Here is a 26,117-nt window from a genome sequence, read left to right on the forward strand (position 1 = left end):
ATTTAATTTAAAGGTGAAGCGCTAGTTCAGTGTTTATTGTACTGTAAAATATTGTGGCCAGTTACTCCTAAGAATGACTCAAACTCACACATGCCTTATGGTCCTTTAGTTTAAAGTTAATACACTTGCTAAAGCCACAGGCCTTCAGCCTTTCTCTGAAATAGAGCTATGAAGAAATATGGCACTAATGATTTTTAGAGGGGTTAATGCATTGGCCAGTATCCCAAGCCTGTCTGCAGGGCCTGAGATAATTGAAGGACATAAGAAGTCCATAAAATATAAAAGATAAAAAATATATTGTTTGGCAAATGGGGGGATCAAAAAATTGGGTGTCTTTCCAGTCTATGGTCTCATGTTCTTCTGTTCTACTTCCAACAAAAACACAAAATAATATTTTACTATTAGTCTTGATCATTTTCATCTGCCCGCTGTAGTAAATGTGCATCCAATATGTAGTTAATTTTCATGTACAAGTCGTTTAAGGGTGCGTTCAAGTACATTCAAGATCACTAATGGAGTCCTCAGTCCAAAATTAGGGGGATTTCACATTAGGGACTTAGACCTAGGTATGATTACTCTTGAAGTCTGGTTCCATTTTTTCAGTGTGAGTGCAAGCGTACGGTACACAGGGTATGGACGTTATGAATGCAACCAGGCCCGAGTATTGGGTACTCTACAAAACATAGGGCCATTTCATCCTACCAGCAGCACGGTAGATGTGGAAGTGGGATGGAAGTTGTTTTTGGTGTCTTTAAGATAATAAAAGCACGCACAGTAGCAGGATAGACTTCACTGTCCACACAAAGCATAAACAAATGTTGAACCAACTGCTTGCCATGGTTGTCTCTTTTTTCCTTCTTGTCATATTTGCAAATTAACTACATGCACACTGCTACCCTCTGTGCTTGGGCACAAAATGATGATAATAATATAAAACCACACCAGTGAGGGAGATGGGAGGGGGGAACAATCACACCCAGGCATGGTCCAAAACAATCATTACTAAATGTGAAAACACCCTTAAAACTTCAGAGGGTACCAGAGGCCTCAACTCTCTTTGTTTTACTACAATTATTTATGATAACATGGCATGTGTGGAAATGATCTGAGAAGCCTCTGAATCGTTGCTTGCAGTGGTCTGCCACTAGAGGTCACTCTCATTTTACAGAATTGCAAATAATGTGAAGGTAGTATAAAAAAAAAATCTCATGAAATTGCCCCATAGTTGGCCTCCACCCGAGAAAACGTAACACTCCTTCTGCACAAGAATGTTGAAAGATTATTCCTGATCCTATAATAATATATCCAAATAAACTACTGTCAGTCAGAGGCTAGGTTTCTTAAGGACATGCCATTTCCATTATACCTAGCTTACTTTCTCTGCAGAGTAAGTTAAAAAGAAAGTCTACCCTGTCTCACATGTCTCTCAGCAGTAGATCATGTGCTTTTTTAAGGCCAACCATTGTACATTTTGTTGCCAGAATATACAGAAGGCTCTTTATCAGAATCAGTATCAACCAGATCAGGGTGTTGTTTTAGCATGAAAGGTGCTAAGATCACAGACTGAAAATTTAAAAGTCATCGCTGTGGTATTGTTTTGTTATCCTGCACATGTTCCAAAGCAAAGTGAAACATTTTGACACGATTTAATATTACAGAAGAAATATTTGAACACATTTTTTGCCCATGATATTTGATTTAAAGACTTATGACTCTTTTTGATGTGAGGAGAGAATTTAAACAGTTCTGAGCAAGTGAAACCACCGTGGACAATTTCAAAGGAATAGCATGAAAGACACCAACTATGTCCACAGAAATCGAAGGAGATCAGATTAAGGACCTCGTAACAGTGATTAGCAGTTGTGGTACTCAATAGAGAAAACTCACATCATAGAGACACATAATTGCATTCAATTTGTAGTCAAATCCTCTGTATGCAGTAAATCTTACTTTGTTCTTCTTTTAATGTTTCAAAATGGATTATAGCTACAATTTCTAACATCTGTCATATCTTATCTCTGAGTTTAAAAATATTAGATGTCTTGACCCCATGGTATCAGCTGTGAATTTAAATTTTGCTCTAAATTTGAATGGCATTATTTATCTTTTAGATGCAGGGGGATATTATTCTACTTCATTTGTTGACTTACGTAAATATATTATGTAAGTCAAACAATACTCAACTATCTACATTCTGCAGGTGCTTGGACTTACTGGAATCTTTCTGATAAACCTTATGACATAAGACCTCCACAGGCCATTTCTTCCATCCATAGAAACATTTTCTACACCACTTCTGCCATTCAGGGTTGCGTGGGGTTGGAGCCTATCCCAGCTGTCATTGGGCAAGAGGCAGGGTACATGTAAAAAGACTAAAAGTTAGAACATAAAAGCAGTCCCGGTAGGTAGGGGAGTATAGCTTCTTGGGTAACCATTTTCTCCTGTTTTTGTTTAGGGAGTTAGTCCAGGTTTGTATAAATTTTCTTTGTTTAAAACTAGGTAAGTGTTTTTGATTTATAAGAGCGTTTTGTTTATTGTGTTGCTATATCTCCCCGAGGTACTTGTTGATCTAAAAGAAAAAGAAATAATTAAATTTTGTTTGTTTGGACTGCAAGCTCATTTCCTGTCCCTTTGTGTGTTGATTCATCTTGGGACTGAGGAAGGAGAGGTCAACATTTATGTTACGTCTAGTATCCCCTAGGCTGGGCGTAACACCGGACTGGTCACAAGCCAATAGCAGGGCTGACACATAGAGACAAACGACCGGGCAGACTCATATTCACACCAACGGCCAATTTAGAGTCACCAGTTGTTAAAGACCCTGTAAAGTGAAATCCAAAATTTGTGTCTCAACACACTTAGATATGTTAGAATATGGTTCCTGTTAACATGTGAAAACACTGAGATCTACATGTGACTTAATTCTGGATTTAGACTGTTAGAAAGCTTTTTAACCTCTTTCCTGGCTTGGTTTCATGTGGGCGTGGCCAATATGTGGGCTCATGATGTCACAAGCCCTCAGTAGGGAATTGCCCCAAACCTCTAACACTACAATATAAAACCACAGAGCAGTTCATCTCAGTACAGTCTGTTGTTGGATGATGTCACTGCCTTTATTGAAAGTTTACAGTCAGTTAAAGGCTGTTTTTTGTTTATTGTGAGGTAAATGTGCCAAATCTATCAGCCACAGTGGTTTATGGATCATATAAAGCATCATAACAGAGAGTGGAGCCAGAAAACCGACCATGTCTCTTCTCTGGCACAGAGCCAGGCTGCTGCATTCTGCTCATAAGGTCAACATTCAGACTGTAACGTTTTTAAAATCTGACAGGATCGTATTTCCCCTGTGTGGGTGTGGCTTCATCTTATTTAACAGACACGCCCACACCATCCTTGAGCAGATTTTACTGCCTCATTTTTCATGATTTTGAAGCTTTATTTCATAAACTTAGAGATGTTTTAGTTGACTGAAATTTGATTTAGGGGTTCATAATACAGTGACCTGTCATACAACAGGTAGGAACAGGGAGGAAGCCAGGGTAACTCTGGAAAACCCTCCCATGCACAGGGAGAACATGCAAACTCCCCTAAAAAAGGCCCCTAGCAGGAGGGGAAGTCTGTTCCTTATCCAGTATACTTAAATCTTGTCCAATCAGGGGTTAAAAAGCGTCAAATCAGTTTTATGAAGATGATATCAAGAAGGATATTGGAAAAATTAAATGATGGCCATTGTGGAAATGAGTAAAAAACATAATACTAACAATTATAGCATGAAAAAATACCTCAGTACATTCCAATGAATGAAATTTGAAAGGCATTAAAGAAAACGGCAAAAGTTCTAGTTAATACAATTTAGCATTAGAGTGTACAATTACAACTAAAATGTACTAATTTAATGCTCATCAAATATTAAGTGTGAACCAAAAGAGGAATAAAATGTTTCTGTGCATTGGCCAACTCAAAAGAAATGGGAACTTAAAAGCTTGAGGGGAAATTAACGACAGGAAAGAGTATAGAAATAAAGTCATTATCTCTCATCATCTGACATAGAAAGGCCAAATAAGGACAGAAAAAAACAAAGTTTACACATACAGTAAGACTTTAAGGAAGTAGTCCTTTTGATATCAGTCACTGGAGATAAAGAAAGGGCACAAAGATGAACATTTCTCTTTTGGGTTTAAAGGTGTTAGTCCACTCTGAAAATTTGACAAACATTTTTAATTAAAAAAAAAAAAAGAAAAAAATCAAAGCTTAAATACAGATAATTACACTCGATAAAAGTGATACAGAGAGAACAGTGTCTTCATACTTTGACTTTTCTTTGGTGCATTTTTTGAGATTCATTTTTACTTCAGAGAAGTCGTCTTCTTCAGCCCCAGGCCACTGTAAGTGCAACTTTAATGAAAGCTTTCAGAAAAGTGATTACAATTCTCTTATAGCTATTTCCTAAGTGTGTATTGCTGTCTGTGCATACAAATATACTGTTAACTGTTGTTATGCGTGCAGAACAAGACCTTTTTTCCTTTAAAAAGTTTCTCATATTTATCTGCTCTCCACGCTGTAAACTATTAAAAAAACAGTTGTTTGTGTTTTGTTTTTTTAAAAGAAAAAACATTTTTTTTTAAACACTTATTTTTCTTTCAGACTATATCATACATAGACTCCCATACTTTTCTAGTTGCTATGGTTGAGGTAGAGGGCAATGAGGCAGACCAAATGCACCCAATCAACTACAGTGTAAAAACAAAACTTGGGGTCCAACATAGAATCATTGAATAACATGTTTTACAGCTTCCTTGAGTTGAGGGGTCCAACTTAATGCTTCATGCTGACATAAAAGCTTAAAATGTTGAATTGGAAGAAAAATTCTCCAGTAAAAAATGTCAACTTTAATTTATATGTTCTCGTGGCTATTACCTTATATGACTTAAGAAAGTCATTATAACGTGTTGTATCAACTAGTTCCATTAAAAGTGCAACCAGTAATTCATAATTTGTCCACCCAACATTAAGTTGGATTTTGTTCACAATGTAAATAGATAGTTGAATTTTGTGTTTCGCCATTTTGGTATGCAATTGGGCACTTCTGATCTGTAAATAACACCTCAGACGTTTGAAGGCTAGCATCGTTTCACATAAATGGTTTCATGCAGCACTATATACCAGGTCTTTTCAACACGTTTTTTCCATTTTCCACATTTTTGCTTCAATCTTAAATTTCATTTGCTAGAATGAGTACTAATATTTTTGCTTCACTAAAATTTTTCAGTAGATGAGGATTACGTTAATCAATGACATCTTATAGGAGGTTTTGTTTTGTTTGTTTGGCTTATGTCATCTTTTTATATTGTATAAATGCAAATTAATTCAAAGTGCCTCTGTGTCCCAGGATAAGTAAAGCAGCAGTAGCAGTTTGAGTTTTCCTGTCATGTCAAGCACCTCTACCCTCACAGCTCAGTGTTTACTGTTTTCAGAGAACAGATAGTGGCTTCTCCGGCACATGGTCGCATTCTCTTTCTCTTCTACCAGCAACGACTTCTAAAACTACAGCATGGTAAGTCTCATCTGAACATGAACAGTATTCATGTTGTGCTAAATATGTTGAGTTCTAGATCTGAGTTTTTTCCGCTCTTGAAGCTTGAAATTTCACATCTGAAAAATGTATTTTCTATAATAACTCACCAATTTTGTTTCCTCCATCCTCCCCCACTTCCCTCCCCTTCGTCTTATTCTCTTCTACCTCCTCTATTCTCTCAGGCGCTCAACTGTACACAGATAGATGTCTGGCTGGAGAAGTACTACCTGTCACCATTTTATGGCATAGAGTTTTGCATTGGTTTCCCTGGCAACCTTTTAGTTGTATTTGGTTATATATTTTGTTTGCAAAAGTGGCAGAGCTTCAACATTTATCTCTTCAGTCTGGCAGTGTCTGATCTTATTTTCCTCTGCACACTGCCACGCCTCTCATACCTCTATGCAAATCACCAATTGGAGAACAGTCCTGCTGCTTGCGTTATTAACCGCTATGTCCTTCATGTGAATTTGTACACTTCTATTCTCTTTATGGTTTGGCTGAGTATGGACCGCTTCCTGCTCGTAAAACATCCAACACGGAACCATTATCTGCAGAGTCGCCAAGCAGCCCTCTTCATCACAGGGCTGAGCTGGCTTGCAGTCAATGTGGAAGTTGCTCCAATGATAGCACTGATGGTACATGACCTGCAGGATGAAAACCTCTGCAAGGATTTTGCTAGCCTTAAAGGAGACATTGATCCATTTGGGTACAGCTTGGGGCTTACTGTAACTGGCTACATCATTCCTCTCCTTGGACTTTGTGGATTCTCATACCACATTGCAGTTCTGCTCCGTGTTCAGGAAATGGCTTTACAACGCAGGTCCACAACATACAAGCGCCCGCTTAGGGTTGTCACATCAGTAGCAGCCATGTTTACGGTTCTTTACACTCCCTATCATCTGCTGAGGAACGTAAGGATTGCATCCCAGCAGTCCTGGGCCGGGCTGCAGGTGTGCACAGAGATGTATATAGAGGCTATGTATATCATATCCCGTCCATTAGCCTTCTTGCACAGCGTGATTAACCCTGTCTTCTACTTCTTCATGGGCGACCAATTCAGAGAGCAGCTGATTTCTAAGTTTAGGAAGCTTTTCAGAAGAAACAATCAGCAAAGAGAAGAAGCCTCAATGTAGAGACATAGAGCACAACAATACATATAAATCAGCTTTATCCTCATGTATTACATCATGTCGTATTTTCTTTTGTTCTAACTGTGATAAATTGTTAAAATCCATTGAAATATTGTCAGTGTTAACAGTGCAATCTGGTACCATTTTCTGTGTAAATAGAGCATACTGTATCAGTAATGCAAACAACATGAATGATTTAAAACTTGTCAAAAAGGCCACATCTATTCAAATAACATGACAATTGATAACAAAAACAGTGTCTATTTTTACACAGTTGGTCTTCTGTTATTTAAGAGAAGAAATGTTGTTGTATCTCTGTTTTAAGAACCCCTAAAGTCCTAAAACCAATGTTTTATTGAGCACACAAGTAATTCCATGCACACAGTATATTTATCTGTGAGCATAAAAGCCTGTCCTAACAAGTGAATGACTTGTCCATAATATTCATAAAATAAACACTTTTTTTTCTTTACCTCTGGGGCTTTGAAGTATAAACTGGAAAACATGTTCTCTAATATCTGCACATCACTGTTTTTGTACTTTGGATGCTTGCTTATTAAGTAATCATTGCATCACCTTTTATTGCAATAAAACATAATTCGTGAGAAGACAGTTGGCTGCTACTTTTCTTTCTGTCAGAAGCTTCAGTATTTGTGTTTGATTTGACTACCAGGGCTGCATATTCTACTGAAACACTAAAGGGCTGTATCTGTTTCACAAAAACAGACTAAAGTTAAACAGTCATCTTAGAAATCAATCTAGGGAAGTGGTTTCAGGAGTTTATCTCTGTTGTCTTTGTTTTTAAATGATCCCACCATGCTGAATAATTAAGCCCATTACATTGTGTCCTTTCCACCTGAGTCATCACAAGAATTAACATTTTTATGTTCAGACTTTTTAAGTGTTTTTCAACATCTGGCTGTGCTACAGCCATCTGGTGCTGGTTAGCACTTAAGAGAAACATTGCACCAGGGTGAGGAATATTATAACAGGCTATTGAAGAGTCTGAATTTAGCTTTAACTGGTACATACTGTATGATTACATCCTCATAACTCTGAATTTAAATGGCCCTATTAAAGTAGCCTTAAATGACCCTGCATACAGCAAAAAAGCTTGTCCTACACTAAGCATTCTAGCTCTGCCAGCACAGCTTAAGTAGCTCTGTTAGCTGCGTAAGCTACACTGCTAATAGAGTATGTAGCTAATATAGCTAAAGCTAGGCTCACAAAGCAAATCTCACAAAGCAGCTACATGAGCTATGTTATCTGCATAGTTAAGTTAGCTTTAGATAAGTTTTCTAAAGCTCACATTGCTAAAGCAAACATAAAATAGACAACAGAGCTCTGTAGCTAACATAGCTAAAGCTAAGCTCACAAAGTAAATATGTAAGCTACGCAGGTATGTTCGCTTTAGCTACGTTTGCTAACGCTCACATTGCTAAAGCTCACTTAGCTATATTTGGCTAATATAGTAATGTCAGTTACTTATGTAGCTAGCACGCCTATGTTAGGTTAAGTTAAAGCTAACAGAGTTAAAGTGAGCCAAAATTTGTGTGCCAGCTTATAAAACATGTCTATACATCATTTTTAATTTTAGTTTTGGCCTCTTTCTGTTTTATTTATGAAATGCTTGTTAGTCTGTAATGTTTGCAATGTGGCTAACTGCCAGACTGTGTTTACGAAGCTGAATTTAAAAAAATCTAAAACTGGAAATACCCTGTACTGGAAATTGCAGCACTTCCTTTCTAGGATATAAATTGTGCCAGATGATTAATCTGTGAGGGTCGATGTCAGAAACGACCTACAGCCTGATCTCTATCAACAACCTACTTCGAAGGGTTTTTCTTTTGTTTTCAAGTATTAATTTTTTGGCTTTTTATGTCTTTATTCTGGCGGAGGACAGTGAATAGAGCCAGAAACAGGAAGAAGAGAGTGGAGAAAGATACAGTATATGGGAAAGGAGCCACAGGCCAGACTTGAAACCAGCCGCCTGTGTACATGAGGCGCAAGTGTCAGTTACCAACATATTTCTGTTTGCCAAGTGTGACTAACATTATCAGTGCTAGCACCATCAACTTTCAGTCATCCTTGCAGGTTGTCATTTTCATGTCTGTGCTAATTTTGGCCATGAATTGCTCTGTTTGATATGCCAGTTAAACCTGAGACAATCTATATACATTCTGTATGTATCTAAATTGTTTAATTTAGTTGGAAGTTGGAATCATTTGGAACTCTCATTTGTCATTAAAAAAAATCCTTCCTATTGAGCTGTTTGTGACCTTTGGTGCTTTTTTAATCCTGGAGTTTCTGTTAAGCTGGTTTTACTTCACTGGGCTCAAATAAAACAGACCTGATCAGGCGCTTTCCTTCAGTCGTGACAAATCACACCATGTTAAATCCTTCATTATGTTTACATTGGCATATGTCCTAGAATAAGAAAAGAAGAGGCAAGGATGAAAACATGGGCTTTGCTCTGTGTATGATCCAAGTTTTAGAGTAGAAGTTTCGAGGTTTATATTGATACAGAGTTGATAAGAATAGGGTGCAGAAAAGTACATGTTAAGATAGCCTAAAAACCAGTAGCTTTTTATGCCTGATAATGTCCAAACTTAATGATGCTTCAGCTGGGTGATATAAATATTTCTACCTTTGATATCAGCATTATATAACTGTTGACTTCTGACAATACTGTTTAAAAAGGGTTGCATTAAACATGTACATCATGTCTACAAAAAGGGCATTAATAGATGTAGCAGTGGGTGTATAGCTCATCATGCTTGCTCACATTCTTGTGTGAACAGAGTTAGGATTTTTGTATTGTCTTTACTGTATGTAGGAATAATCCCTTCAAAAACACCACACATTATTAACAGTTCAGGGAATCATCTGCCATAATCCATTTCACGTTACTGTTCTTATCCCTCCAATGCACTGAAAGAATTTAACTGTAAACACACTTTGTCTACAGAGGGATAATAAGTGCAAACAAATGAAGTACTTATTTACACACCTGCACACGAGACCATCATAGCGTAGCACATAAACAGTCTACTCTGTTTATAATGTCCTGATGAACATGGGTGACCTACTTGAAATAATTTATGATTCTTTATAGATGCAACAAGCCCTTTGCTATTTACTGAAAATAAAACAGCTTGTTTTTTCAAGTCTCTTGGGAAGAACATGTGCTGGTGCGTTTTGTGGTCTGTAGTGTGTCTGCAGATCAACTGTACTCTCCCCTGGAGCTTATGAACACTCAGGAGATCCCACAGGGGCTGCTTCCCCTAAGTGGCACCAAGTGGATTAAGTGTGTCTGAGTCAGTCAATACAATATCCTTCTCAGCATATCATCCTGTTCACGTTCCTTGAGTGTAATGTGCTTGTCACTATTATGCAAAAGGAACTGCAATGTTAACAAGTACACCTGCTCACATTTGTTTTTTTTTTCTCTCTGTTCACAAAACAGTACAGTTCATTAGTAGATAAAGGTCAAGTCAATTTATTGACAAGAAACACCGAAATGATGTGATGAAAATAACAAGCTCACAAAGAGTAAATTTAAAAAACATCAGTTATTCCTATTCAAATTTAAAATGTAGCAAGAATAAAACCTTTAAAGCTGTCAGTTTTTGAAAAATTACATAGTGTGTATTTTGTTTGTAAAAATAAGGAAATAGTAAAACAAATGGTTATTAAAAAAAATCCTGCAACAAATTAAAATGCCATTAATACAACTAAGACTTTCTATTTTACAACTGACCAACACGAGTGATCTTAGTCTATAGAGTATAAAGAACAGTGAGACACTAAGGACAGACAGGGACATTTATAGCATGGATGATTTTTGGTACCCTTTGTTTTCCTGTTATCTTTATACGAGCAGTTTCATGTGTAGTGAGTCATAGTGATAAGTAAACATATATGAAATATGAATGATGAGTGATAAGATAAATCTGAGAGTCAAGAGAATCGTTTTATTTGACATTTTATGATCATTGGTCTCCAAGAACACTGATTGCAGTCTCATTCCCCCTAAAAGCTGCTCCCAGAAGTTCAGGGACTAACAGTTTGATGAAGATATACCTCTCTTCGATGATATGATGCAAATGATGTTTGGAGGTATATCGTCACAAAATTGTCTTTGTTCATTAATATACCATCATGCTCACTGGAATGTGGTTGATACGTTTCCATCATGTGTAGCCCTGATGTGAAACAATTTCAAAGCCAAAGAATCTATCATCGAACACCCATCTGAAACAGTCAAAATAAGACTACATGAAGATATGTGATAGTAAGGATAATTGTCAATATTAATCAATTAATTTTCCGTTCCAGTGAGAATAACCCTGGCAGCCAAAATAAACATGTTGTGTCATGTTGGGTTAGGGTCAGTCCTGTTTTTGTGGATGTTTACTTTAACAGAATAGGATCTGACAATCTTTGATGAAATATTACATACTCTAGAGTTTTGGGGTTTTTAAACAACTCAAGCACTGTTGTGCCGCTATTGGCAGGGATAAATGTTAACTTTGGCCAAACTGATTCTAATATCTGCTCTGGAAAGCATTTCCAGCATTGACAGACTTCAGCTGTTAACTCTTCAAACCCCAGATGGGTCTCAATTTTGTGGCCAGATTATGGAGACACATGCCTTGTTTACACGACAACGTTTTGTTCGTTTTCCGTTTTCGTTTCCAAGAAGTTTCACATTTACACGGCAACGTTTTGAAAACAATCTCTGTCTACACGAGAACGCAGGAAAAAGAAAAACGCTGTAGTAAGGTGATTTACTGCACAATAAAACTGTCTCTACCACAAGGACAGTGTTTTCATGTGTTTTTGAGAATATGTAACATTTTTATCATACACGTGTGCGTGAGAGTAATTCATCACTAAATCCTCCTCCTCATCACCATCCTAGTGTGGCAGCGAAATGTTATGGCACATATAAACACAAAAATGCATTGCAAGACCAGACTTACTATAACGAAATCCTGTTGAGACTGATTTTCCAGGGACACATTTTTCTCCTGAAGCCTTTGATTTCTTGTGGATTTTCTCTGAAAGTGCAGCGCTTCCTGCTTTTAGTGCAGCAAAAGAATGATAGCCTTTTTCGAACAATATTTCTACTTCCCCTTTTTCAATTTAATCTGCTTCTTGGAAGTGATTAACTATCTTTTTTAACCTTAACATGGAAGCTTTAATCCTGTCTCCTCCATCAGCTGTGCATTATATGTAGCCGGTGGAGGAGCAGACAGAGGAGTCTACAGGCTGAAGTTAGTTATTAAAACTTAAAGAAAAAAGATAAAGTCTAAATCATTTCCAAGAAGCAGATATATAGGAAAATTATCATTCTAGAAAAAGGCTTCAGGTGCGCTCATGAGCAGCGCCACGCTTTATGAGAAATTCCACCAGAAGTTACAGGCTGTAGGAGCTGAATTTGTCCGTGGGGAATTAATTATTCTCAGCGGATATCTACATTATAACAAGACTGATCTAGCGAAGCATTTTTTGTGTTAATATGAGCCGTGAAATTTCTCTGCCCACTACGATAATGATGGCAGCGATGATGATCGATAAAAAAGGTCAAAGTAATCATTTCCAATATTAATAGCATGACTTTATCTAAAGAAACTGGCACTGATAGCCCTCTAAACAAGAATAATGTGTCCCCTTTCCTAAACCCAGCTGTCTGTGACATGACAAGCTGAATCAAAGTAAAATACAACAGACTCAAGCTGCCACGGCTCGCTTCAGAGTGCCGCAACACTTACGCTTGACAGCTGACTGTGTAGTGCGCGTTTTCAGAAAGTGTTGTTTTCCCTGTTTACACAGAGATGGAGACGGGGGCGTTTTGAAAAACTTTCACTCTGCAGTCCGTTCCCAAATTGTTCCATTTTCAGGTGCCAAAACGCCGTTCTAGTGTAAACGGACAGCCAAAACGCTACAAAAGTCTCGGTTTTCACCTGAAAAGGTGTCGTGTAAACAGGGCATCAAATTGACAAGCAGGTTCTTTGGTGGGAAATAACAATTAGCAGCTGCCAATATCCACAAAAAAAACTTTTGTGATGTTCAACAGTTACACTAAGATCTGTGTAGTTTCATTAGCTTGGATAAAAAACATTATTAAAAACATTACATTATTACACTTGAGCATCAACTTGGCAGATGGTACTGTATTAAACATCTATTTTCAGATTATCTGATCGATACTTTAAAATTTGGTTTCTCTGTTATTGAATGTGCCTACGGGGGGTAAGGGAATACCAGTCTCTACATATGAGAAACAAAGTAACACAAAAATAGTTGGAAAAAATGGCTGATTAATGGTGCATTATTTGGAAAAAATGGAATGGATATTGATCATAGAGAGCTCTTACAAGTTTTCCTTGAGCCATTTGATATAATTGTCCGTCATGAGGCGTGCAATCATGAAGTCGGTTGGCCACACAGTGAACATTAGCCCTCCATGAAATCCTTTGTCATAGTGTTCATGTGTCACCTCTACACCAGCAGCACGGAGCCGTGTGACATACATGATCCCATCATCTCGTAGAACATCATATTCACATGTCAGAATGTAGGTCTTAGGCAGAGAGTGTAAGTCCTTGTCTGGAACCAGCAGGGGTGACGCCCTGGGGTCAGCTAGGGATCGAGACGGTCCGTCCATCCCAGCATCCTCCCTGACTCCCTGCAACACAGCGGGAGCACTGTAGTTGTACTTTCCATGATAGGCTTCTGGTAGAAAGGCGCTCCAGTTGACAAACTTCAGCAGATTGGAAGACACTGGGTTGTTGTGAGTGTTATCCATCATGGCTCTGAAAAAGGCTTTGTCGCTGGTAAAATACTCACTCCAGAAGCGCACCATGAGGGTGCGTGGCAGAATAGGCATGTGTTGATTCTGCTGATAGGAAGGTGTGTTAAGATCCAGTGCCTGCAGTACAGGGTAGATAAGTGCTTGTGCCTTCAACATCACCTGCTGCCCAGGCTCTTTTTGTAACTGTGAAGACAGACAGAGGGGGATCAGCATGTTTAGGATTAAATATGTTGAAAAGAAAGTATTCCTGAAAAAGACTAGACTTGGCCTGAAAATGTTTTAGACATAAACCAGCTTCATCTGATTACTGTTGTCATGGTTGTACAGGAAATACAGCATCACCCACAATGTTCTGGATTTACTCTGTCTCATCAATGAACTACTGAACATTTATTTGGTTAAATTAAACCCAGCAATAATGCTAAGAAACAACATGTGTGTCTCTGTGAATATAAGAGTGATGAGTCATAAAAAGGCCTTATTTCAAAACCATGTATGAAATAAAACTAAACTGACCTGTCCCCCAAACAAGCCTGGATAAACAAGCCTACATGAAACCATCTCTTCCCATAGTTTCTGTTTCCTTTTAAGCAATGCAGGTAGATCATGTAGGGGGGTGCTTACAACAAAATGTACAAGGTAGAACAATATCTTTATCGAGGTAGTAATTAGTAGTAAGTACAAGAAGAATTCGTCAGTTCCCTTTCTCTGTATTTGCAAAAACAAATATATATTGACTCCAATGGTAGTAATGTGGCTTCTTCTGATAATATCTGTAGATACTGAGAAAGGGAAGGAGACATCCATGTCCCGAAGGGTGGATTGTTAGTAATGTGGAAAATGGACAGGTCCCGTTGCACAGAGCAGCCCTAGGCCAACCTAACTGTCACCTAGGAAGCTACAATCAAAAAAGAAATTCAGGCCTTTTTTAGATGTTACACATTTAAATAATTAATAAACATTGATAAATTAAAATGTATCTTGTTAAATCATTTATATATACAGTCATGGGCGAATGTATTGGCACCCCTGGAATTTTTCCAGAAAATATACCATTTCTCCCAAAAATTGTTGCAATAACAAATTTTTTTGGTATCCACATGTTTATTTCATTTATGTGCATTGGAACAACACAAAAAATCTGATGAAAAAAGAAAAATTGACATAATTTTACACAAAACTCAAAAAATTGGGCCGGACAAAATTATTGGCACCCTTTTAAAACTGTGGGTAAATCATTTTATTTAAACTCACCTGTGGCAGTAACAGGTGCTGGCAATCTAGAAATCACACCTGAAGCCAGTAAGAATGTATAAAAGTTGACTCAACCTTTGTGTTGTGTGCCTGTGTGTGTCACACCAAGCATGGAGAAGAGAAAGAAGAGCTGAGAATCATCTGAGGATTTAGGAAGCAAAATTGTGGAAAAATATGAACAATCTCAAGATTTCAAGACCATCTCCAGAGATCTTGAAATTCCTTTGTCCACTGTGCATAATAAAATCAAGGAGTTTATAACCCATGAAACTGTGGCTAATCTCCCTGGACGTGGACAGAAGAATGCAACGCAGGATAGTTGGAATGGTGGATAAACATCCTCAGTCGACTTCCACACAAATTCAGACTGTCCTGCAGATTCAGGGTGCAAAAGTGTCAGCTCAGACCATATGTCATAATCTGAATGAGTTGAAGCACTATGGCAGGAGACCGTGGAGAACCCCACTGCTGACAAAGAGACATAAAAAAGCCAGACTGGAGATTGCAAAAATGTACCTGAGTAAGCCTTAATCCTTTTGGAAGAACATTTTGTAGGGGAAATTTTTTACCAGCCAGGCAGAAACTTTACTAGCCAACCAAATAAAAATTGCTTTTAAGTGTTGTAATTTACTCTCAGTATTATTTAACATGTCATTTGGGTCTTGTATGCGATTCTCAATCAATATTTTAATAGGATGCACTAATACTAGCAATAATGCATGCTAAAAGAGACAAAATGTGAGTAAAAAGACCCTTATTATGTGCAGAACAACAAATGAACTTGCTTCTGTCGATTCTTGTTTTAATAACTCCACAATTCCAACCCTCTTTTATCTGGGCTAGGCAAAATGACTCAAGGGATACTCTGGCAGAGTTACTTTAAATTTTATTTTTGGTTTATCATTCATTTATTATTATATTTTTCTTATAAGTTTAGTTTTCTTACATTTGGTTTAGTTTAAAACCTATGGTCCACTTAAGAGCCTACAACAAATCAATTTTTTTTTTTTTTATACAGTCTTCATTAACAATCTAACTGGACCAAAAAGAGACAATAAAAAAAAAACTGTCTAGGTGCCTTCACAGGGTTAATCTGTAGTCTGGACATGGAGGCATGAGCATCTCCTGCTCTAACCACAGCTAAGAGGGACTAGAGTGGACTGGCTTTCAGTGCTTTGGGATGGGGAGGGGCCCACGGCAGCTACCGCTGCTCAAGAGGTGCTACAACGATACATGCTTTCATGTCAGAGATTTCAGAAGTCTGCAGTGGCACCAGAAAAAGTTGCTAGATTTGTCACTGGTCGCTTTTTTGAAAAAGAGTTGCTAGAGGGGTCTGAAAACTCGCTAAATATAGCACCACAGCCGTTAAATTGACAACACTGCAAGGAGGTACGGCTACAGTAACAACCAGCTATCCACCTCGCCACGCTGTGAATGATGTCATGACCGACGTACCTATGTGACCAAAGATCGTCTCAGTCTGCAATACACATTACTCTGCCAGGAAACCAGCCGATACCAGTATCGTTCTCTAGTAACAAAAAAATGTTTTTTTCGCTGGTAAAAAAAATAACTCAGCAGAGAGGTGAGTGGTCTTAAAAATTTACCAGCCAGAGACAAAATCTACCCGTAATTGGCGAGTGGCAAGTGTTAGTTTTGGACCCTGATCTAGAAGCATTAATCTCTGCCTGAAGATCAGCAGTGGTCTTCCTTCTGTCTCTTCAAATCTTGAGGTGTCTGACATCTGCTTCAGTTAACTTTCCTTTCCTGCCTCTTCCTTGGTGCATTTTGTAAGTACCAGTCTCAACAAATTGACTCCAAAGCATACTTGACCACACTGTGAGAACACTTTATATCTTTTCCTATTTGTCTCACAGACAATCCAGCATCATGAAGTGCTTTAATGCAGACTCTTTCATTTTTGGTGAGCTTTCCACGTGTTACCATTTTGAACAGGAATGAGGAATTTCAAACTGAATTCACCTTTTTATATCCAAATTTGAGCCGGCTCACTGGGCTTCTCTGAGAAGTCAGAAATTAATCAAGCATAACATTCAACCACTAAAACTCATTTTTCTGTTCAGGAATGCAAGTAAATAACTATAATTTGAATATTAATCAAGAAATATTAATGTGCTTTACTATTTTTCCAGTTTTTTGTTAATCAGTAAATTTGAAAATTCATGGATAACAATAATAATTATATTTTAGCATTAAAAATATCATTTGGGTTAAAGAGCTTCTAATATTGGTGTATTAACCATTGCAGAAACATGAAGAATGATTTTGGTAATTATCAATGCTGTTAATTTAGGGCAGCTGTGGCATTAACCTTACTTTGGGTGGTGGTCTAATAAATTTGTTAAGCACTGTATATGTGACAAAATATTAGGGGTGAGAATCTCTCTATCTAAAGACGATTTGATTCAAATCTCGATTCACAGGCTATAATTTGAATTACTGAAGATTCATTAAAATACAGAACAATTCTGTCTGATCCAATTCAATTCGGTTCGGTCCGATTCGATCCAGTACAATCTGATTATAGAATCAAAATTACTTTTTGCTTAATCAAAAATTAGCAAAAAGGGGAAAACAAGATAATAATACTTCTAAAATCTGATAAAAGACTAAGTTACTTCACACTGCACTTGTGCAGGCCTGTGCTTATTTACCTGTATCAGCTCTATGTTGGTTAATAAAAATAACATCTGAAATACATTGGTTGAACTTCATTCATTCATGTCAAAAAGTGTACATTTGTCGTTGTAAGTAAACTAACATAGCCTGTTGGGGGATATTTGGGCAGAGTTTAGCAATCAAGCCTTTAGGCGGAGAATGTAGATGTGTTAAGATGTATTTGGTTGTTTCTTGTTGTACAGTCATCACTGTTGGGATTCTTTTGCTCATATTTCTGGTGGATTGTTTTTGTTTTTGAGGTTAGACACTTCTGCACAATGAGTGAATTTTTCCACTCAGTTCGGGATTTCCTGCCTGTGGGAATGGAAAGAGTCATTCTGTAAATGGTGTGCTGCCTTTCGTTTAAGATCATGTCCTGGCTCAGAGTGTGTCTCTCTGTCTCTTCCTTCCTCAAAGAGACACTGGAGCACCAAAACATACATTACTTGAAAAACGTAAGATTTCGCTGAATTGACAAAATGGAAACACATGGTCATGGAAAATAACTGGATTTGTTTAGGTCAGTCTAAGTATTTTATGACAATCTGAAGCAACTTTATTTAGTGAGCTCAACGTAAAATCATCTTGTTTCTGTGTGGTTATTTATTAAGTTATTTTATTAAGTTTAACTTGCTACATTTTTTTTGTTTAAATTACCTAAACTTTTATAAAAGACATACTGATGCCAGTAAAACTGAGTTGGTTTAACTTAAATTGTAATGCATAGATGTGTTCAGTTTGAGTTGGGGTTGCATTAACTTTTTGGATAGCAATCCAACCCACAATTAAACAGAGTTTGTCCAAAGAGGTTTTCTTTTTTCTTTTTTTAAGTGTACAATGCCAAAGCTCTGAAGAATAGCTTTGTCCAGATGAAAACAATGAGTTCGGGATTGGTGTTAAAATCAGTCATTTATCCACACCACTGTAGGGCTTTAAAAAAATCTTAAGAATGAGCTGAAATGAAAGACTGCAAAACTTGATGTTTAACCATCAAAAACCCTTTGGAAGGACTCTGATGTCATTAAACACCAGCTAAGATTGACAGGGGAAGCTCTATGGGTGTCTGGCACATGCTAGGACCCAAAACAGGTTTTAAACTCTGGACTAGATGTTTGCCAAGCAGCGAGGCAGTCCAAGGACAACATCAAAATCAACCTCCAAAACATTCACATAAAACAGCTCTACCTTTATATAACTGTTTCTAAAGCAACAGTCATATTAAAGAGCCAAGATCTGTCAAGCAAGTCAAAGTGAAGCAATAGTGAAGAAGCTGAATCACTTCCTAAATGTTATCACAGTCTTCCATTTTAAGTACAGGACATTGCTTCACCACATTGTCTGAGTGTGTGAAAAAGGCTGCGTGTCATATTTGCAGATTTAATCTAAAAGGTTATCTTTTCTGCTATCTTTTTTTATCTTTACCTCTAAAATTCAATGGATTGATAGGAAGATGGAGCTCGTCTTTTCATAATCAAACTAACCATCTTTGATGAAGACACCACTTTTACCGATTCTATAAGGCGTATCAATACTGTATTGGTAGCACATGTATTGTAAACATCCCAAAGTGTTTAATGAACTTTTAATTTTTGAATAACAAATCTACAGACTTCTCTCCAAGTGAAGTAATACAGTCTTTTAGATGTGTTTGTTCCAATCCTTTGCCAATAGGATTGGGCAGTATCTGTTCCTTTATAATGTTAAACCTCCTGTAAATTTTAGATGGTACTACAGCCAGGTGTTTACAACACACAGTATACAAGCATTTGCCCGTGCACACGCAAGCACAGTGGGCAAAGCACACGCCCCTTCACTTCATTTAAACCTTTAACAAAATGCTTTGAGTCTAAAAACACTGATGCTGACTACAGGGGTGCTGGAAGTGATTTGAGCCTGGATAGTTGAAGCAATGCTTTTTTTCTGTCTCCATTTTTCCTCTCTTTCTCTGTAAGTGTGTAATAGCTCATATGCACCCTTTACCCTCATCGTTACAAGGAAATATAAAACTGATAATCCACAACTATTACCATGCAGTATCTAAAAATATGAAGTAATGTCCCGTGTGCTTCTAATCAGATCAAGATGGGCCTAATGATTATAAATTTATGCATTACAAAAAATGGTGAGCTCTTTCTTGCAACAAGTTCACTACATAACCAACAAGCACTGATTAATTTCACCTACATTTCGCTTAAAAATGGGTTTAGATACGTTTAATCGTTTTTAAAAACTGCTGATGGTTTTATTGTGCTTGACATTTCCACTGCAGCATGCAGCAGCTGTGGTTATTAATGGGCCAAACTTTATCAATTCCCCTCACTGACCTACATTTGTTTTTAAACTATCATTGCCGTTGATCAAATTATAACCAGCGGTGCACTTTAGAGAAGACCCAGTGCTTTGCCAGGAAAAGCACGCTGTGCATTAGTATAAATGCACTGGTAGGTATGTGCATGTCCATCATTTGCCAAATTGGCCTTAAATTATTAGCAGGATTTCATTTCTCAGGTTTAAAGCATCTTCACACACTGGCAGTGGGGCTGCTGGTAGAAATGGACACATTCTCAAGGCAATAATTATAAACATGCACTCAGTACACAACATCATCTTCGTGATGTTAATCAAAGCAATACTTTGACTATTTTATAACACCCCAGGATATGGTATTACTGTATTACTGCCATTCCTACTTGCCAGTTACAATTTTAATGGGTCATGTTCTCAAAATGCACATAGTTACCCTTAAACAGTAGATCACTTTTTTCTTTTCAATGTGAAACAGAACAAAATAAAACAGAACCAGCATCTGAAAGACCAAATAGATTATGTACCTGTTGTGTCACGGCAGCTGCTAGGTTGCCCCCAGCACTATCCCCAGACACAGCAATGCGTCCTGGGTCCACAGAGTATTGGACCAGCACCCTCTTCTGGAGAAAGTGTTTGACCACACGGTACACATCCTCGTAGGGGACAGGAAAATGGTGAGGAGGTGCTAGTCTGTATCTGAAAAAGCAGAAGCATATCAAAGCAACAAAGAAGAAAACAACTCAAAAAAAAAAATACACAGACACATGCTATGTGCTTGGACAACAATCAGGGCCAGGAAAAAACAAAGGGGAGTGATTTAATAAAGGTTGCAAATAAAAATGTAGCTGCTACAGACATGTAATCTACATTTCTTAGTTTCCACAAATACTGGGAACTAAAGATAAACATTTTTCCATATTAAGGACAATGAAACAGTCTGTGAAACGCTGGAATCACCCACTGAACCCTAAACAAACTACAGACAGGAATTCTGATGAGGCAGATAAGACAATATCCCCCAAACTGATACACTCTTTCTCTCACTGTCAAATATGCACCAGTAAACATTACCATATTATACACCCAAAAAAGGATGTATGACTTTGTGGTTTTGAAAAGGCAAGCCCTCTTATTTTGGACAGACCTGTCCAAAATTCTAAAGAGTTAAGAACACATTGAGGGAGCACTGGTTTCAGAGTAACAGCATGGAGAGTTGGACATAGAGCCAGACATGGTTAAAATAACCCACTGTGAAAGAGGAAAGGCCTGACGGGACCCAAATAAAAACCTGTTAGCTACACCCTACTGCACTCTCACTTTGACTGCAACTAATGAGGGAGGACAGGCCCATGTGATGTCAGAAAAACTGTAAGAAACAAAGGCAACAAGAGGGGAAGAGCTAGATCTAACTATGAAGAACAGAAATTAAACAGGAGCTAAGTAATATCTATATCACTTCTGAATTGATTTTATTCTAGTAGATACATAGCCATCTATATAAAATACAATAGCATTTGCATATTATAGGCCTTAAAATAGGTAATACTCACTCTACAGAGAGAACCACTGCATCTAGCTCAGTAACCATTGTTCTAGCCAGGAGATCATACGGACTCATTCCTGCATAGATAGAGAAGACAAACACAAATTTAATAACAGAGATTTTTAGGCAACACAAACAACGATTTGCACCCATCCATTCCTGATACTGTGCATTAACTTTTATAGAATGCAATAGAATGCAAGTGGTACTGAGAAAGACCTGAGTTACTATAATTCTTAGAACTGTTCAACAGATTGCAAAAACAGCATGAGTTGTGTCAAACTGCATGTCATGTCTTTATGTTTTGGATTAAAGGGTAACCACCCTCTGGGTTCCCACTGCTCCTACAGACGGTGTGTTATTTCCTCAGAAATTGTGTAAGCTCTATGGCTTGTGTTTCTGATAATCTTATCTTTATTTGTGGTCCTGTCGTAGAGCCTGCTCGAATTTAAATCAAGTAGGAGATTTATTATTATACTTTCTCATATTAAGAGGATAACTGTCTGATAAACACATCACAAGAGCATGCATTATCCATCCATCCTTCTTTTGATCAGTCTTTACACCAAGGAGCCATAACCCTGAAAAATAAGGAGACGGGCCAACCCATCAACTTACGGGAACTCCCTAGACACCACCCTCCACCGTGCAGGTATATAATGGCTCTTCTGAGCTCAGCGTCACTGCCCCACTGCTTCGACTGGTACACCAACACCTCCACTCCATCAAATGTTTCAACGGTCACTTTGACGTGTTCATCAGACACGGGTGCTACATTTTCAATCAGCGTAATGAAGTACATCACCCCCATGTAGTCCTTAAGCCCCAGGAACTCACTCAGGTCTGCCTAAAGAGTGAAACAGAAGAGACATGTTACAGAGCCTCTTATTTCTCACACCTGAGGCATCAGCATTACTTCCTGTACAAATAATTAGCCCCTGGAAACAGTTTATCCTACATAAATACAATGAACATGAACAAAGCTCCTTTTCTACAAACAGAGAGATGTTAAGATGCAGAACTTGTTGCCATGTTAAACACAGTGACAAGGAGACTGTAGACAACAGAATATTGTCTGCTGAAATGTCATCAGTCCCCCAAAGAAATTATTTTTTTCCCCAGAAGTGATAAGTCAATATACAGTTACAAAACTATGAATTGTATTCCATTAAAAGCAATGATGTAAGCATTTCGTGGCTGGCATGAGGCTCATCAGCTGATGCTTTCCACTGTGACAAGAAGACTAATCAAAGACTCATCTAGAAGCTCTGCAGTACCTACTATCACAGACTTATTTCAGCGTACACAGCACCAAGGCATTTATTTGTCTACGGAATTAGAAAACTGAAAAAAGAAAGGTAATATAGTTTAAGTTCAAAAGGGAAAGCTAGAGTAAATAAAAAATGACTTCAAAATGTAAAAAATGCTTGTTTGTTGCAGATGGACATAAAAAAGATAGGCTATGCCTTCAAATAAAATGAGTCATTTAACTGCACTTTGACATTGTAAATCTTTTAAAAGAAAGGCTGTGGGCATGGAACAAGGAGATAAGTTTGGCTCTATAATTCTGTTTCAGAATGTGATGCAGTAAAAAGGCTGAGCAGCAACAAAATGTGTCATCAAATATTCTACAACTTTTCATATTGAAATGATGAGGACTGGCCTAACAATGATAGTGTCCTTCAAAATGATCCATTTTCTTCTGTTTTCAGTGTTCTTTTGTACACTACTATATGCTTAAAGTGTATGTTAAATACTAAGAACAATGTTTGAAAGACTGCAACACCTAGTTGTTGAATACTGGAAAAGCACAGCTCTTAGTATTAGTAATGGCATGACAAAATGAGGACTTTATAATATCTACTGAACATAGTCACAGTTTAGTTCACATGTAATACACATGTGAATATGCAAATAATATTGTTGTTGTTATTATTTAGATTGTTGTTATTATTGCAAATTTTGGTCATATTGTATTAAAATATTGTTAGCACATTTAAAATCTTACTTTTGTTGAGTATTGCTAATTTCTGTCCATCTCTTGATGAGCTGTTGTAATGACCAGCTTTCCCCAAATGGGGGAGCAATAAAAGTTTATCTTATCTTAATTTTACGAAAATATATTTAGATGTTTTACACCTGTAAAGAGCCACATTGGTTGCATCATAATGGGCAACAGTTAAGCACAGGCTCTAGCAGGACTTCAATAGGGGCTATTATTAGGACAGGTGAGCAGACTATACAATACATGGATTAGCATCTGACATAAGCTGGTGTAACCAGTATGCAACTCTACATCAGCAAATAAGCGCCTCGTAGTCACCCTGAAAGAACAAAGACACAATAGTTTTACAGGTTTTCTATGGAGGAATGAAGGGCAAAGTGTCCCTTAATGCCCTTAAAAAATACACATTTCTTCATTGGCAGAGAGCTTTATATTCTTAGGGAAAGCATTTTAAAGATGTATGTGCAGATGAAATGTAAGAAAAAGAGTTTGATTCCTTACCAGGTGGCTGACACTTCTGAAGAAAGAGTTGGTCAACATGAGTTTCCATCTCTCCTCTATCTCCTCAGGAATGGGCTCATAAATATAATACGCGGTAAAAGAGCACACAGCGACGAAAAAAATAATATTTCCCAACCTCATTTTACAAAGTGCGTCCCCAGAAGTTTGACAGGGTGCAAACACGGACAGGCTGTAAGTCGTACCTGTCAAACAGGAACTCTAACGCGCGACAAAGCTCTGAATTAATTTTGGATCCGGACCAGCTAAATATGACAGCACGTGTTTGGTGTCATTTGATGGTTATCGGCGTGCATGTTCGGGGCTTTTCCTCGCTGCTCGTGCGCGTTTCGTTATGCATGTCGGTCCCGTAAAGCTGGAGAATTAATTTGAGAGTCAGTGATATGGATACAGGAGCGCGCCCCGCGAACTCACGAGGCAGTACCGTCCCACATTGGCCCAAGCTGCAAATTCCTCAGGTGCCTCCTTAGCATGGCCACACAGCTGACGAGAGCGTCAAAACATAGGAGTCAAGATGTAACTGATGCACCCACAGGGGATCACCACGTTTCAAAACAACTATTTCCCCTCATTTCTGCTTAAGATGCATTTAGAGAGCTTTCTTCCAATAATATTAGGCATAAGAGGATTTACTCGCTGCCAGATATGCGCTCGTTAACGTTGAATTGTACTCTGATAGTAAGGTTTAAAAACAAGAGAAACCCATGTAGTTCCAGCCGAAGCATTAAAGAGCGACTCTGCAGAGCAGCTACGCAGCTATAGTTGCAGGCAGCCTAAGCTAATAATATTATTGGTGACATATTCAGATGAGATGCCGGCTCTCCTGGCAGGACCCCCTGTCAAAGCAATACGACTCTCTGATGCACTCACGTTTTGAAGGAGCCTGCACGAGGAGCTCATTTGCTGGTGCAGGAGTCTGACGGAGACACAGTAGCTTAAGGGGAGGTTACAGTCACACAACTACAGAAAATTAGTTGTATGCAACATTCTTCCATGATAGTTTTATGCTTTTGATTTAGTCCAAGATCAGCTTTAGCAGCTGCAGCTTGTTCTAAATGCAGATAAAACTACTACTAGATAAAACTATACCATGTTCTCTACATCTTTAAGAGCAGCTCTGTCAAAGAACAGTGTTACTAAATACAGCCCAGAAATTAAGTTGGCATCCTCGTTCAAATATTCAGGAGTTTTGCTTGAAGAAAACTGTTCTGTTATTCAGAAAGTGGCTGAAAAGCTGACAGCTTGCTTGGTTTTTACTACAGAAACAAGTCCTGTATCTCTTTCTATGGCAAAAAGAGGCAAGTTGGGTCCTATTTTTTCGTCTGTCCTTGATTGTGGTGATTTATTGTACATGAATACTTCTGCTCACAGTCTCCACATGTTGGACAGTGTATCATGGTGCACGAAGATTTATCACAAACTGTGGGTTTCTTACTCCCTAGTCTACCTTATATTCAAGAGAGTTAAGTACACGTGTTGGACATTCGAACATCTTTATTTAGAAAATTACAGATGACCTTTCCTCTCTTTTAATCTTGAAGGATGGATTGCACAGCCTGCATTCATTGGACTTGCAGTTTGTGTCCCCAGAGTTGGGGAAAAAAGGATTTAAGGTTTTCTGCACTCTTTTCTTGGAACAATCTGCAGAGTGAATTTAGACAACAAACCTTAGTGACTGAATTTGTAAATACTCTTGAATTCAAACCTTCCAAAAGTCACTGAATTGATGACTTATTGTTTTAGCAATTTTATGTTTACTGTATGTGTTAAGGTGTACTGGATGATGAAATTGTGTATGACTGCCATTCTTGTTCAGGTCCACCTTAAAAAAGATCTCTGATCTCAGTGGGCCTAACCTCACTAAATAAAGGTTAAATAAATGAAAAAAAAGTTTATAGTGACATTTGTTCAAGTAAGCAGTCAAATAGGTTTAAACAGGTGCAAGGAAAAAAGCTTAAGTGTCTTACAAGCTCTAAGTAACACTTCTAGAGTTCAAAAGGGTCTAGCTTAATAGCATACACTGTCTTTAAAAAATTCAACTTTAGTGCAGACTTCATGGGACTTGTTTGAGAAATATGCTGCTGCTTTTACAAAGAGGCATGTTATGAGGCAAACTGTACATTTCACAGGCTTCATCTCTGAAACCTGTACCACATGCCTCCACGTGACTGTGTTGACCTCTGTGCTGTGATCTATTCAAACTTTCTCTTACTCAAACAGGATTTTGTAATTGGCTGATGGTGAGGGGCTGGTAAGTGTCTCCTTTTATCAGTCATCAAACTCCA

General features: G+C 37.9%; 2 protein-coding genes across 2 annotated transcripts in view; one reads left to right on the top strand and one right to left on the bottom strand.

Moving 5' to 3' along the window:
* Positions 1-6,708, top strand: part of LOC121516815 (succinate receptor 1-like) — a 30,588-nt gene extending 23,880 nt beyond the window's left edge. Inside the window, exon 4 of the mRNA XM_041798230.1 lies at positions 5,758-6,708. Within this exon, the coding sequence (XP_041654164.1) occupies positions 5,758-6,708 (951 nt within the window). The remainder of the gene's footprint in view (positions 1-5,757) is intronic.
* Positions 6,709-10,310: 3,602 nt separating this feature from the next.
* Positions 10,311-24,173, bottom strand: aadac (arylacetamide deacetylase). The gene is made up of 5 exons (XM_041796719.1): positions 23,815-24,173; positions 21,927-22,155; positions 21,316-21,385; positions 20,290-20,461; positions 10,311-13,708 (listed from the first exon to the last, which is right to left on the bottom strand). Exons 1-5 carry the CDS (start codon positions 23,953-23,955, stop codon positions 13,085-13,087), a joined length of 1,236 nt encoding a protein of 411 aa, XP_041652653.1. The 5' UTR covers positions 23,956-24,173; the 3' UTR covers positions 10,311-13,084.
* Positions 24,174-26,117: the final 1,944 nt, after the last annotated feature.

This window comes from Cheilinus undulatus, linkage group 2, assembly GCF_018320785.1.
Source record: "Cheilinus undulatus linkage group 2, ASM1832078v1, whole genome shotgun sequence".
Classification (NCBI taxonomy): Eukaryota; Metazoa; Chordata; class Actinopteri; order Labriformes; family Labridae; genus Cheilinus; species Cheilinus undulatus.

Bases quoted from the DNA above. Each gene is read 5' to 3' on its own strand.
- aadac (XM_041796719.1), bottom strand. From the start codon at position 23,955: ATGAGGTTGGGAAATATTATTTTTTTCGTCGCTGTGTGCTCTTTTACC. The intron at 21,386-21,926 runs GTAAGTTGATGG...CTATCTATGCAG, and splicing joins GTGGTGTCTAGGGAGTTCCC to GAATGAGTCCGTATGATCTC. The intron at 20,462-21,315 runs GTGAGTATTACC...CTGCTTTTTCAG, and splicing joins GCAGTGGTTCTCTCTGTAGA to ATACAGACTAGCACCTCCTC.